This window comes from Cetorhinus maximus, chromosome 23, assembly GCF_964194155.1.
Source record: "Cetorhinus maximus chromosome 23, sCetMax3.hap1.1, whole genome shotgun sequence".
In the NCBI taxonomy this organism is placed as follows: Eukaryota; Metazoa; Chordata; class Chondrichthyes; order Lamniformes; family Cetorhinidae; genus Cetorhinus; species Cetorhinus maximus.
This window is the reverse complement of record NC_135901.1, coordinates 29,766,848-29,780,453: the sequence shown is the minus strand read 5'-3', so window position 1 is coordinate 29,780,453 and position 13,606 is coordinate 29,766,848. Positions and strand designations below refer to the sequence as shown.

Genomic DNA, 13,606 nt, shown 5'->3' with positions numbered 1-13,606 from the left:
ACGTGCACAATGTTCTGGACCCAAATGGTTTCTCTTTAATTCATCTGTCCCCTGTTCCCTGCCCTCTTTGTGGAACGCCTCCGCTCAGTCCACAAGCATGACCCTGACCTTCCAGTCGCTGCCATTATAAGTCACCACCTTGCTCTCATGCTCACATTTCTGTCCTCGGCCTGCTGCAATGTTCCCGAGAAGCCAACACAAGCTGGACGAACAGCACCTCATCCTCCGATGAGGCACTTTACAGCCTCCTGGACTCAACACTGAGTTCAACAACTTCAGACCATCAGCTGTCTTCTGTTTTGATTCTTTTTTACCAAGTGCCAGTCTGCATCTTGTTTTCATATTTTTGCTTTCAGACAGAGCTGTCCTTTATTCTGCCATTAACACTTACTCTGCACTTACTCTGTTTCTTTACCACAACCATTACCTCTCCCTTTGCCTTTTGTCCCATGATATTTTTGTCATTTAATCTCACATGCCCTCTAACCAATCCCTGACTTTCCTTTTTGTTCTATCTGACCCTCACCCCTTTCTCCGAAGTATTAACCCCATCACATTTCCCCCTCTCCTTAGTTCTGAAGAAGAGTCATATTGGACTCGAAAAGTTAGCTGTTTCTCCCTCTTCACAGATGTTGCCAGACCTGCTGAGTTTTCCTAAACTTCCTGTATTTATTTTAGATCTACCTGTCATGGTAGGAAAAACACTATTTACTGTCCAGAACAAAATAAATGTCCTTCATCAGCTTTTGTGGATCATTTCAGTGGAAATGTGCACTCCCAGGCTCAAAGAGCATCAGCCCACTCGAAGCAAAGTTGTGAGACCGGCCAGTCCAGCAGAAAGAAACCCTCTGACCCTCCCACTTCACCAAGTGTCAGAATGAACATGGTTCAGTCCTGGATGTGATTAACAGCAGCAATAACAGCAGAATCCAACTCCTGTAATCACTTGTGAACACGCTGGTGTCTTAGCCAGTGGGATGAATGAGTGAATCACCTCCCACACAGGGAGCAGGTGGTTGGCCTCTGCCCAGTGTGATCTCGCTGGTGTTTTTGCAGGCTGGATGAATGACTGGATCTCTTCCCACACTCAGAGCAGGTGAACAGTCTCTCCCTGGTGTGAACTCGCTGGTGTGTCAGCAGGTTGGATAACTGACTGAATCCCTTCCCACACTCAGAGCAGGTGAACGGCCTCTCCCCTGTGTGAACTCGCATGTGCTTCTGCAGGTTGGATGAATGGCTGAATCCTTTCCCACAGTCAGAGCAGTGGAATGGCCTCTCCCCTGTGTGAACTCGCTTGTGTTTTTGCAGGTCGGATGAATTACTGAATCTCTTCCCACATTCAGAGCAGGTGAATGGCCTCTCCCCAGTGTGAACTCGCTGGTGTGACTGCAGTGTGGATGAATTCCTGAATCTCTTCCTACATTCAGAGCAGGTGAACGGTCTCTCCCCGGTGTGAACTCGCTGGTGTGACTGCAGATTGGATAACTGAGTGAATCCTTTCCCACATTCGGAGCAGGTAAATGGCCTCTCCCCAGTGTGAATTCTCTGGTGTCGCAGCAGGTTGAATGAATCACTGAAACCCTTCCCACACTGGACGCAGGTGAACGGTCTCTCCCCAGTGTGATCTCCCTTGTGTGTCTGCAGCTCAGATGAATTACTGAATCCCTTCCCACATTCAGAGCAGGTGAACAGCCTCTCCCCAGTGTGAATTCGCTGGTGTGTCAGCAGGTTGGATGAGTGAGCGAATCCCTTCGCGCACACAGAGCAGATAAATGGCATCTTCTCCCCAGTGTGAAATCGCTGATGTGACTGCAGGCTGGACAACTGTCTGAATATCTTGCCACACTCAGTGCAGGTGAATGGCCACTTCCCAGTATGAATTCGCTGGTGCCTCTGCAGGTGGGATAACTGAGTGAAACCCTTCCCACAGTCAGGGCAGGTGAACGGCCTCTCCCCAGTGTGACTGCGCCGATGAGTTTCCAGCTGAGATGGGGCTTTGAATCCCTTCCCACAGTCAGAACAGGTGAACGGCCTCTCCCCGGTGTGACTGCGTCGATGAGTTTCCAGCTTCGATGAGGAACAGAATCCCTTCCCACAGTCCCCACACTCCCACGGTTTCTCCATGGTGCTCGTGCCCTTGTGTCTCTCCATGTCCGACAATCAGTTGAAGCCTTGTCCACACACAGAACATGTATAAGTCTCTCCTCACTGTGAATGGTGATGTTTTTTCAGGCTGTTTAACTGGTTAAAGCTCTTTCCACAGTCAGTGCACTGGACTCTCATTTGGGTGTGTGTGTCTAGAAGTTTTTCCAGTCCCACTGAGGCTTAAAACCTTTTGAAGCAGACAGAACAGACAAACATTTCCCCAGCTTGGTTCAAAGAACCAATGATATTCAGGTCCCATTTAATCAAATGAGTTTGGCAGATCTTGATGTGACGTTTGGTTTGAGATTTCTGTCTGCAAATCTTCCCCTTCTAATATCCTGTAAAGGGAGTTTACAAAAATCATCACTGTCAGTACAGGATAGAAATTCAGAGCAGGCAATTCTAATTTCTCATAGAGTCATAGAGGTCTACAGCACAGAAAAAGGCCCTTCGGCCCATCGCATCTGCGCCGGTCAAACAAGTACCTAACTATTTTAATCCCATTTTCCAGCACTAGGCCCATAACCTTGTATGTCATGGCATTGCAAGTGCATTCCAAATACTTCTTAAATGTTATGAGGGTTTCTGCCTCTACCACACTTTCAGGCAGTGAGTTCCAGATTCCCACCACCCTCTGGGTGAAAAAAATTCTTCCTCACATCCCCTCTAAACCACCTCCCCCTTACCTTAAATCTATGCCCCCTAGTTATTGATCCCTCCACCAAGGGGAAAAGTTCCTTCCTGTCTACCCTATCTATGCCCCTCATAATTTTATACACCTCAATCATGTCCCCCCTCAATCTCCTCTGCTCCAGGGAAAATAACCCCAGGTAATCCAACCTCTCCTCACAATTAAAACTCTCCAGCCCAGGCAACATCCTGGTAAATCTCTTCTGCACTCTCTCTCATGCAATCACATCCTTCCTACAATGCAGATTCCAGAACTGCATGCAATACTCTAGCTGTGGCCTAACCAGCACTTTATACAGTTCCAGCATAACCTCCCTGCTCTTATATTCTATGCCTCGGCTAATAAAGGCAAGTATCCCATATGCCTTCTTACCCACCTTATCTACCTGTCCCTCTACCTTAAGGGACTGGTGGACATGCACACCAAGGTCCCTCTGATCCTCGGTACTTCCCAGGGTCCTACCATTCATCGTGTATTCCCGTGCCTTGTTTGTCCTGCCCAAGTGCATCACCTCACACTTATCCGGATTAAGTTCCAATTGCCACTGATCAGCCCATCTGACCAGCCCGTCTATATCCTCCTGTAATCTAAGGCTATCCTCCTCACTATTTACCACCCCAGCAATTTTCGTGTCATCCACGAATTTGCTGATCAGCCCTCCTACATTCAAGCCTAAATCGTTTATATATACCACAAACAGCAAGGGACCCAGCACCAATCCCTGTGGAACCCCACTGGACACAGGTGTCCAGTCACAAAAACACCCCTCAACCATCACCCTCTGCTTCCTGCCACTCAACCAATTCTGGATCCAATTTGCCTAATTGCCTTGGATCCCATGGGCTCTGACCTTTGTTATCAGTCCCCCATGCGGTACCTTATCAAAACCCTTGCTGAAGTCCAAGTAGACTATGTCAAATGCATTGCCCTCATCTGCAGACCTGGTCACCTCTTCGAAAAATTCAATCAAATTGGTCAGACATGACATCCCCTGACAAAACCATGCTGACTGTCCTTGATTAATCCCTGCCTCTCCACGTGTGGGTTAATTCTGTCCCTCAGAATTGCTTCCAATAGTTTCCCTACCACTGAGGTTAGATTAACTGGCCTGTAGTTCCCTGGTTTATCCCTTCCTCCCTTCTTGAATAACGGTACCCTATTGGCTGTCCTCTAATCCTCTGGCACCTCTCCTGTGGCCAGAGAGGTATTGAAAATCATTGCCAGTGCCCCTGCTATCTCCTCCCTTGCCTCACTCAACAGCCTGGGATACATTTCATCCGGGCCTGGACGTTTATCTACTTTTAATCCTGTCAGGCCACTTAGAACCTCCTCCGTTCCAATGCTAAGTTCTTTAATTATATCACAGTTCTTCTGCCTGATTTCCAAACCCATGTGGCCCCTCTCACTTGTGAAAAACGACACCAAGTATACATTTAGAACCCTACCTACATCTTCCGGCTCATAGCACACTGTTTCCTCTCTCGTTCCCCAAAAGCTGTAAATCTCCATCCCACACACAGTCCCTCTATTCTCACTCTGCTACACTCTCTCCATTCTAAATCTAATCTACCCAGCGTACACACATTCATACTGTACTTAAAATGTACGGTACTCTATTACATGTTTGGAGACACATGGGGCTGTGAGAGAGAACTCTATTTCAGCAGCGAGCTGTGATGACCTGGAACTCACTGTGTATGAGGGTGGTGGAAGCAGAGATGATCAATGATTTCAAAATGAAATTGGAAGGGCACTTGAAGGAAATAAACTTGCACAGAAATGGGGATATAGAGGGGGAATGGGACTGACTGGATTGCTCTCCAGAGTCAGCAGGGACTTGAGTTGATGAATTGACTCCTTCTGTGTCGTAATGAATATATGACTAGAAATATATAACATAGTTACAGTACTATATTACAAAACTAGAAATAGTCATTTTGTAGTACAGAACTTGAGTATTGCTGAAAAAAGAGACATGTTGAAGCTCTTTGTTTTGCACTCTTCAGGACACTTTGCAAAAAGACAAATATAAGAGGAAAACAACTATTTGTACTGTATGTGAGAAGAGTGCTAATTGGTTGGCACGTAGACTCTGATTGGTAGAGATGTTCTTGCGTAGTGTCCTGATGAGTGCAGGTTGAAAAGCTTTGACATCTTTCTTTTGTCAGCAAAACTAGAAACAAGAATAAATTAACTTAATTACAGAACCATAAATAACATGCTAAAATGTCCCCTATCACAACATTAGACATATCTATGTTCTCTATTACTGTATTGTCCAGGGGGCAGAACTCGTAGGAAATAAATTAAGGAATACTTCAACCGTGGGACCGGGGGAGGGTGGTGGTTTGGATGCGGGTGACCATGAGAGAGGGTTGAGAGAGGGCATTGTGTTTCAATATGAGAGAGGGTGGGGAGGAGGGGTCCTGAGACAATAATAGTGAGAGTGGATAGAGTTTAAAATCAACTAAAACTTATAACTTATCTTGTTCCATCGCAACATCATCATCTCTCTGCTGGCCGACTTGCTCACTTACCATCCCATTTGAATCACTCAAATTCACCCTGGGGGCTCCCAGGATCAGGTTGCCACAGATTGTCCTAGAAATATGGGACAAAAGGTAAAATCAGGAGAAATCCCTTAAAATACAGGACAGTTAAGCACCCTGAAATTGTTCCCTTAAATGTCGGCCATCTCCTGGGGAAACCATCTCTTTAACTGTGAACATGAGGAAAGAGACCATCCTTTTAGCCAGACAAATAAATATGTCAAGCTGAGGGAGCAAAGGATGTCAATGTCTTTAAGAGAGAGAGAGAGACCTGGGCCAACCTTTCCAGAGTCTGCACCCTCCCTGGATTCACTTCCTTTCCCCTCAGTTCCTGCAAGTCAACAATTTGCCCCCAGAATGAGAAAAGAAATGGAAAGGGGGAAACATTGATTTTCTCACAGATGTTGCCCAGAGGATGAAGTTTTAGTCTGAAGCTCATTGTCCAACTTCCGCATTGTGACGTCCACAATGGAACCCTGCCTGAATCAGCCAATAGAAATCTCTCTGCTCCGCGGTGACGTCCTCGGGTTCCAGTCTGCAGGCCAGGCGAGCGGACACGGGAGCCCCGCCCCCACCCATTGTTTCCCCCTCCACCTTCTCGAGCCAAGGTTTCCAGGCAACCGGCTGACGGCTCCGGCCAGAGCGAGAAGCCGCTCGGAGAACTCGGGAGACGGGAAACTGCGCATGTGCAGGGAGAGCCCGCCCCTCATTCCCGACATGCTGAGGGATTGACCAATGAGAAGAGTTGGAGGACCGGAAGGACCCTTGTCCTCCAGCCAATCAGTGCGCGGGCTTTGTGTGAATGAAGATTAAGCTTCACACAGACTAAAACTTCCTCCTGTGTCCAACATCTGTGAGTAAAACATTTTCTTTTCTCCCCCTTTCCATTTCTTTTCTCATTCTGGGGGGATATTGTTGACTTGCAGGAACTGAAGGGAAAGGAAGTGAATCCAGGGAGGGTGCAGACTCTGGAAAGGTTGGCCCAGGTCTCTCTCTCTCTCTATCTCTTTAAGACATTGACATCCTTTGCTCCCTCAGCTTGACACATTTATTTGTCTGGCTAAAAGGATGGTCTCTTTCCTAATGTTCACAATGAAAGGGGTGGTTTCCCCAGGAGATGGCTGACATTTAAGGGGACAGTAAATTAATATAGGACAGAGATATGTCTAGTGTTTTCACATGGTACCCAATATCCCAATGGTACATATTTGATATATTAATTTTAGTTCTCTCACTCTCTTTTCCCAAATAGCTTCATCCAATTCAAGGTCACGGAAAGTCAGAGCCTATCCCAACAGGCAATGGGCACGGTGCATCCAGGACAGGATATCAATCCATCGCGGGGCGCACACAAACTCACACACACACACTAAGGGGCAATTTACTGTAGCCAGTTCATCTAACCAGCACATCTTTGACAGTGGGAGGAAACTGAAGCACCTGGAGGAAACCCACACGGACAGAGGGAGCACGTGCAAACTCCACACAGACAGACATCCAAAGTCAGGATCGAACCCGGGTCCCTGGAGCTGTGAGGCAGCAGCACTAGCCAATACGCCACCATACTGACCATTTATGGTTTTTGAATAAAGTTAATGTATTAGTTTTTCTAGTCTGGTGATCTCGTACTGTCACTACGTTATATATTTCCAGTCATAGAATCATTACCGTACAGAAGGAGTACATTCTGTTACTCGAGTCCATGTTGACGCTCTGTAGGACAATCTAGTCAGCCCCGTTCCCTTCTTATTTACCCATTCCCCAAATGTCTATTTCCTTCAAGTGCCCATCCAAGTTCATTTTCAGATCATTGATCATCTCCGTTTCAAATGCACCCCCCCCACCTCCTTTTTGTGGGCAGCGAGTTCCAGCTCATGACTGTTCAGTCGCTAAATAAATGTCTTACTCAAATCATGTCATACCGTGCAGTATATTACACACATTTTTATACCAGTGAACATGGACCTTTTGACCAGCATGAATCAGCACCTTCAGGAGAATCGGGATATTAGGTACAGCAGAGTGAGAACGGAGAGAGGGAAAGTGTGTGGGATGGAGATTTACAGCTTTTCGGGAAAGAGTGGAAAAAATGTTCTATAGGAACTGGAATTGTCTGTTCTGAATTTCTATCATGTACTGACAGTGAGGACTTTTCTAAACTCCTTTTACAGGATATTAGAAGGGGAGGATTTTCAGTCAGAAATCTCAAACCAAACGACACATCACAATCTGACAGAGTCATTCGATTCACTGGGACATGAATATTATCAGCCTTTGAATCTCGAAGGAGAAATGTTTGTTTTGTTTGCTTCAAACATCAGTGTGACTGGAAAAGCACCGAGACACACATACCCGAGTGAGAGTGTTCCAGTGCAGTGACTGTAGAAGGAGCTTTAACCAGTTACACAGCCTAAAAAAACATCACACTATTCACTGCAGGGAGAGACCGTATACGTGTTCTGTGTGTGGAGGAGTGTTCAACTGCTCGTCGATCCTGGAGAGACACAAGGACACATGCACCATGTAGAAACCATGGAAATGTGGGGACTGTGGGAAGGGATTCAGTTACCCATGTCAGCTGGAAACTCATCGACGCAGTCACACCGGGGAGAGACCGTTCATCTGCTCCAAGTGTGGGAAGGGATTCACTGATTCATCCACCCTGCTGAAACACTTGCGAGTTCACACCGGGGAGAGGCCATTCATCTGCTCTGCATGTGGGAAGGGATTCACTCAGTTACCCAACCTGCAGAGACACCAGCAAGTTCACACTGGGGAGAGACCATTCACCTGCTCTGACTGTGGGAAGGGATTCACTGAATCATCCAACCCCCTGTCATACCAGCGAGTTCACATTGGGGAGAGGCCGTTCATCTGCTCCAAGTGTGGGAAGGGATTCACTCACTCATCCAACCTGCTGATGCACGAGCGAGTTCACACCGGGGAGAGCCATTCACCTGCTCTGAGTGTGGGAAGGGATTCACTCGGTCATCCCATTTGTTCACACACCAGCGAGTTCACAAGTGATTACGGGGTTGGATTTGTGTTGTTATTGCTGCTGTTAATCACATCCTTCTCATTCTTCTAAAGTCCAATGGATACAGGCCCATCACGCTTAACATTTCCTCATGAGACAACCCAGGAATCAGTCAAGTGAACCCTCTGAACTTTTTCTCATCCAATTATACCCTTTCTTAAGTAAGGAGACCAAAACTGTACATAGTATTCCAGATGTGGTCTCACCAAGGACCTGTCCAGCAGTAGCAAATGTCCCTACTTTTATATTCCATTCCCCTTGCAATAAAAAACATCATTCCATTGGCCTTCCTAATCACTTGCTGTACCTGCATCACAACGTTTGTGATCCAGGACACCCAGATCCCTCTGTACTACACAGTTCTGTAATCTCTCTCCAACTTTTCTATTCTTCCTGCCAAAGTGGACAAGTTCACATTTTCCCACATTGTACTCCATCTGCCAAAGGTTTTCCCACTCACTTAACCTTCCTATATTCCCTTGTATACTCATGTCCTCTTTACAGCTTACTCTCCTACCTATCTTTGTGAGTCAGTCCCTTCATCCAAGTCAGTGGGATAGATTGTAAATAGTTGAGAGCCCAGCACTGAATCCTGTGGCAAACCACTAGCTAGAGCTTACTAACCCAAAAATGACCCATTTGCCCCTACTCTGCTTCCTGTTAGCTAACCAATCCTCTGCCCAAGCTAATATCTTATCCCCAGTACCTGAAATTCTTATTTTGTGCAGTAACTTTTGGTGTTGCACCCATATCAGATGCCTTTTGGAAATTCAAGTACACCACATCTATAGGTTCCCCTTTATCCTCCTGGCTTCTTACTTCCTCAAAGAACACTAATACATTAGCCAAGCACAGTTTCCCTTTCACAAAACCATGTTGACTCTGCCTGATTGTATTTTGATTTTCTAACTGCCCAGCTATAACCTCTTTATTAATATATTATAACATTTTCTCTATGACAGATATGAAGCTAACTAAGTTTCCTGCTTTGTCTCCCTGATTGAATCACAAAGATAGGTAGGAGAGTAAGCTGTAAAGAGGACACGAGTCTACAAGGGGTACAGAAAAGTTAGTGGAAAAACATTTGGCAGATGGAGTACAATGTGGGAAAATGTGAACTTGTCCACTTTGGCAAGAATAATAGAAAAGCTGGAGAGAGATTACAGAACTGTGTGGTACAGAGGGATCTGGGTGTCCTGAATCACAAACGTTACGATGCAGGTACAGGGAGTTAGTTGCCTGTAGAATCTAGGGAACTTTGCAAAATTGCAACCAATGCATCTCCTGTCTCGAAAGCCATTCCTGTCAATGCATCGAGTATTTCAGCAGCCAAGTTGGTCAGCTTGAACAGTTACCTTGGAAAGAGCGGTCAGGAAGCTGTGGGAGCAGGCTGGAGGAATGCAGTCTGTCTGGTCACAGTCGGAGCAAGAAGGCAGTGAGACTGAAGCTTGAGCTGAGGAATCCACAGTCATGAGATTTAAAGAAATTTTGACAGCTGAATTATACAAAAGCTAATGGAAAGATGCCCAGGAAATCTTGCACCTCGGGGCTCAGGAGGAGGCGATGGGACCCCTGGGGTTCAGTGCCCCTGTGTCCAAAGTGGGGAGTCATGGGAACAGGGTACAGAGGACCCGAAGAGAAACCATTTGGGTCCAGAACATTGTGCACATCCTTTAACTCTGGTTGTTTTTGATCCTCAAGTAATTTTATGTTTTCTAACCATGTTCTGTTTCATGAATAAACTTTTATCAGTAAAAATATTTGATTTTTCTGGACTTTTTATGATTAGATTTCTGTACTTTGGGGAAAGTGGGTGAGAGGGGTTGTCAGGCTCTTTAACAGAAAGTGAGTCCTTCAAAGGTAATTGGCAAAGGGGCCAGAGGGGGATTTTATATTTTGACGCAGTGAGTGGTTGTGATCTGTCTGAAAGCAGATTCAGTCGTAAAAACAAAAAGCTAAAAGCTACTGCGGATGCTGGAAATCCAAAACAAAATAAAAACAGAATTACCTGGAAAAACTCAGCAAGTCTGGCAGCATCGGCGGAGAAGAAATCAGTCAACGTTTCAAGCCCTCATGGCCCTTCAGCAGAACTGAAGCATAGTTTCAACAAGGGAGAAATATAAATTGGTTTAAGGTGGGTGGGGGGGAAGAGACACATTGAGGGTGTGGTGTGAGCAGATAATCAAAAGATGTCAGAGACAAAAGGGTCAAAGAGGTGTTGAAGGTGGTGGTCTTTGTCTGAGAAAAGTGCTAATTAAGAATGCAAGACAGGATATTCAAAGTACAGCTCTAGTGGGGGTGGGGTGGAAAGACTAAAGGTTTTAGTTTTAGATTTAAAAATAATGGAAATAGGTGGGGAAAGAAGAATCTATATAAATTATTGAAAAAAAAAGGCGGGTGGGGGGGGAAAAGAAACGGGGTGGGGATGGGGGGAGGGGGGTTTAAGATCTAAAGTTGTTGAATTCAATATTCAGCCCAGAAGGCTGTAAAGTGCCTAGTCGGAAGATGAGGTGCTGTTCCTCCAGTTTGCGTTGGGCTTCACTGGAACAATGCAGCAAGCCAAGGACAGACATGTGAGCAAGAGAACAGGGTGGAGTGTTAAAATGGCAAGCGACAGGGAGGTTTGGGTCTTTCTTGCGGACAGACCGCAGGTGTTCCGCAAAACGGTCGCCCAGTTTGCGTTTGGTCTCTCCAATGTAGAGGAGACCGCATTGGGAGCAACGAATGCAGTAGACTAAGTTAGGGGAAATGCAAGTGAAATGCTGCTTCACTTGAAAGGAGTGTTTGGGCCCTTGGACGGTGAGGAGAGAGGAAGTGAAGGGGCAGGTGTTGCATCTTTTGCGTGGGCATGGGGAGGTGCCATAAGTGGGGGTTGAGGAGTAGGGGGTGATGGAGGAGTGGACCAGGGTGTCCCGGAGGGAACGATCCCTACGGAATGCCGTCAAGGGGGGTGAAGGGAAGATGTGCTTGGTGGTGGCATCATGCTGGAGTTGGCGGAAATGGCGGAGGATGATCCTTTGAATGCGGAGGCTGGTGGGGTGATAAGTGAGGACAAGGGGGACCCTATCATGTTTCTGGGAAGGAGGAGAAGGCGTGAGGGAGGATGCGCGGGATATGGGCCGGACACGGTTGAGGGCCCTGTCAACGCCCGTGGATGGAAAACCTCGGTTAAGGAAGAAGGAGGACATGTCAGAGGAGCTGTTTTTGAAGGTAGCGTCATCAGAACTGATGCGACGGAGGCGAAGGAACTGAGAGAATGGGATGGAGTCTTTACAGGAAGCGGGGTGTGAGGAGCTGTAGTCGAGGTAGCTGTGGGAGTCGGTAGGCTTGTAATGGATATTGGTGGACAGTCTATCATCAGAAATTGAGACAGAGAGGTCAAGGAAGGGAAGAGAAGTGTCAGAGATGGACCATGTGAAGATGATGGAGGGGTGGAGATTGGAAGCAAAATTAATAAATTTTTCCAGGTCCCGACGAGAGCATGAAGCAGCACCGAAGTAATCATCGATGTACCGGAGAAAGAGTTGTGGGAGGGGGCCGGAGTAGGACTGGAACAAGGAATGTTCCACATACCCCATAAAGAGACAGGCATAGCTGGGGCCCATGCGGGTACCCATAGCCACACCTTTTATTTGGAGGAAGTGAGAGGAGTTAAAGGAGAAATTGTTCAGTGTGAGAACAAGTTCAGCCAAACGGAGGAGAGTAGTGGTGGATGGGGATTGTTGGGGCCTCTGTTCAAGGAAGAAGCTAAGGGCCCTCAGACCATCCTGGTGGGGGATGGAGGTGTAGCGGGATTGGACATCCATGGTGAAGAGGAAGCGGTTGGGGCCAGGGAACTGGAAATTGTTGATGTGACGTAAGGTGTCAGAGGAATCACGGATGTAGGTGGGAAGGGACTGGACAAGGGGAGAGAGAAGGGAGTCAAGATAACGAGAAATGAGTTCCGTGGGGCAGGAACAGGCTGACACGATCGGTCTGCCAGGACAGTTCTGTTTGTGGATTTTGCGTAGGAGGTAGAAGCGGGCCGTCCGAGGTTGGGCGACTATCAGGTTGGAAGCTGTGGGAGGAAGATCTCCAGAGGAGATGAGGTCAGTGACAGTCCTGGAAACAATGGCTTGATGTTCTGTGGTGGGGTCATGGTCCAGGGAGAGGTAGGAGGAAACGTCTGCGAGTTGACGCTCAGCCTCCGCGAGGTAGAGGTCAATGCGCCAGACAACAACAGTACCACCCTTGTCAGCGGGTTTGATGACAATGTTGGGGTTGGACCTGAGAGAACGGAGTGCAGTGAGTTCAGAGAGAGACAGATTAGAATGGGTGAGAGGAGCAGAGAAATTGAGACGGCTAATGTCACGCCGACAGTTCTCAATGAAAAGATCAAGAGAAGGTAAGAATCCAGAGGGAGGGGTCCAAGTGGAGGGAGAATATTGGAGGTGGGTAAAAGGATCCGTTGAACGGGGAGAGGACTCCTGCCCAAAGAAGTGAGCACGGAGACGAAGACGGCGGAAGAAGAGTTCAGCATCATGCCGAGCCCGAAATTCATTGAGATGAGGGCGTAAGGGTATGAAACTAAGTCCTTTGCTGAGCACTGAACGTTCAGCATCGGAGAGGGGAAGGTCAGGGGGTATAGTGAATACGCGGCTGGGGCTGGGATTGGAAGATGGGGTGAGGACGGAGGGACAAGCAGGGGTGGAGGGTCCCCGATGGGTGTTGGAGTCGATGAGTTGTCAGTCGTGTCTTTCCAAAGGGTAAATACTTGAAAGGGAAGAATTTGCATGGCTGTGGGGAAAGAGCAGAGCAGTTGGATGAATCAGAGAGTCCTTTCAAAGAGATGTCAGGGGGACGAAGGGGCGAAGGGATACCTATAGACCCGGGCCGCCCGCCTGCGTGGTGGATAGAGCGGTTTCCCCAGTGTGGGGGATTGTGGGAGCCGCAGCTGCCATTACTCATCCGGAGCCCAGTCTCCAAACTCCTGGGACTGGGATGGAACGTGGGGGTGGGGGGGCGCAGTGACCCCACCCTGACACAAAGTACATGTGAGTAGTGACTGGATTTGATTGTGACACCCCCTTAGCAAAACAGTTTGTTAACTTCATGTGTAAAGATTTAGACACCTGGGTGACATATTGGGGAGGGCAATAGTTGAGTGTGAAACTGAACCCAAGAGTCAGCACCTTGAGGAGAGGA

The 13,606-nt window shown here is 47.4% G+C and overlaps 1 protein-coding gene across 1 annotated transcript in view; it reads right to left on the bottom strand.

The window, feature by feature from the left end:
• LOC144697953 (uncharacterized) overlaps positions 1-13,606 on the bottom strand; it is a 113,597-nt gene that overhangs the window by 24,393 nt on the left and 75,598 nt on the right. The window contains 2 exon segments of the mRNA XM_078569908.1: positions 947-2,151; positions 5,374-5,437. Of these exon segments, the coding sequence (XP_078426034.1) occupies positions 947-2,151; positions 5,374-5,437 (1,269 nt within the window).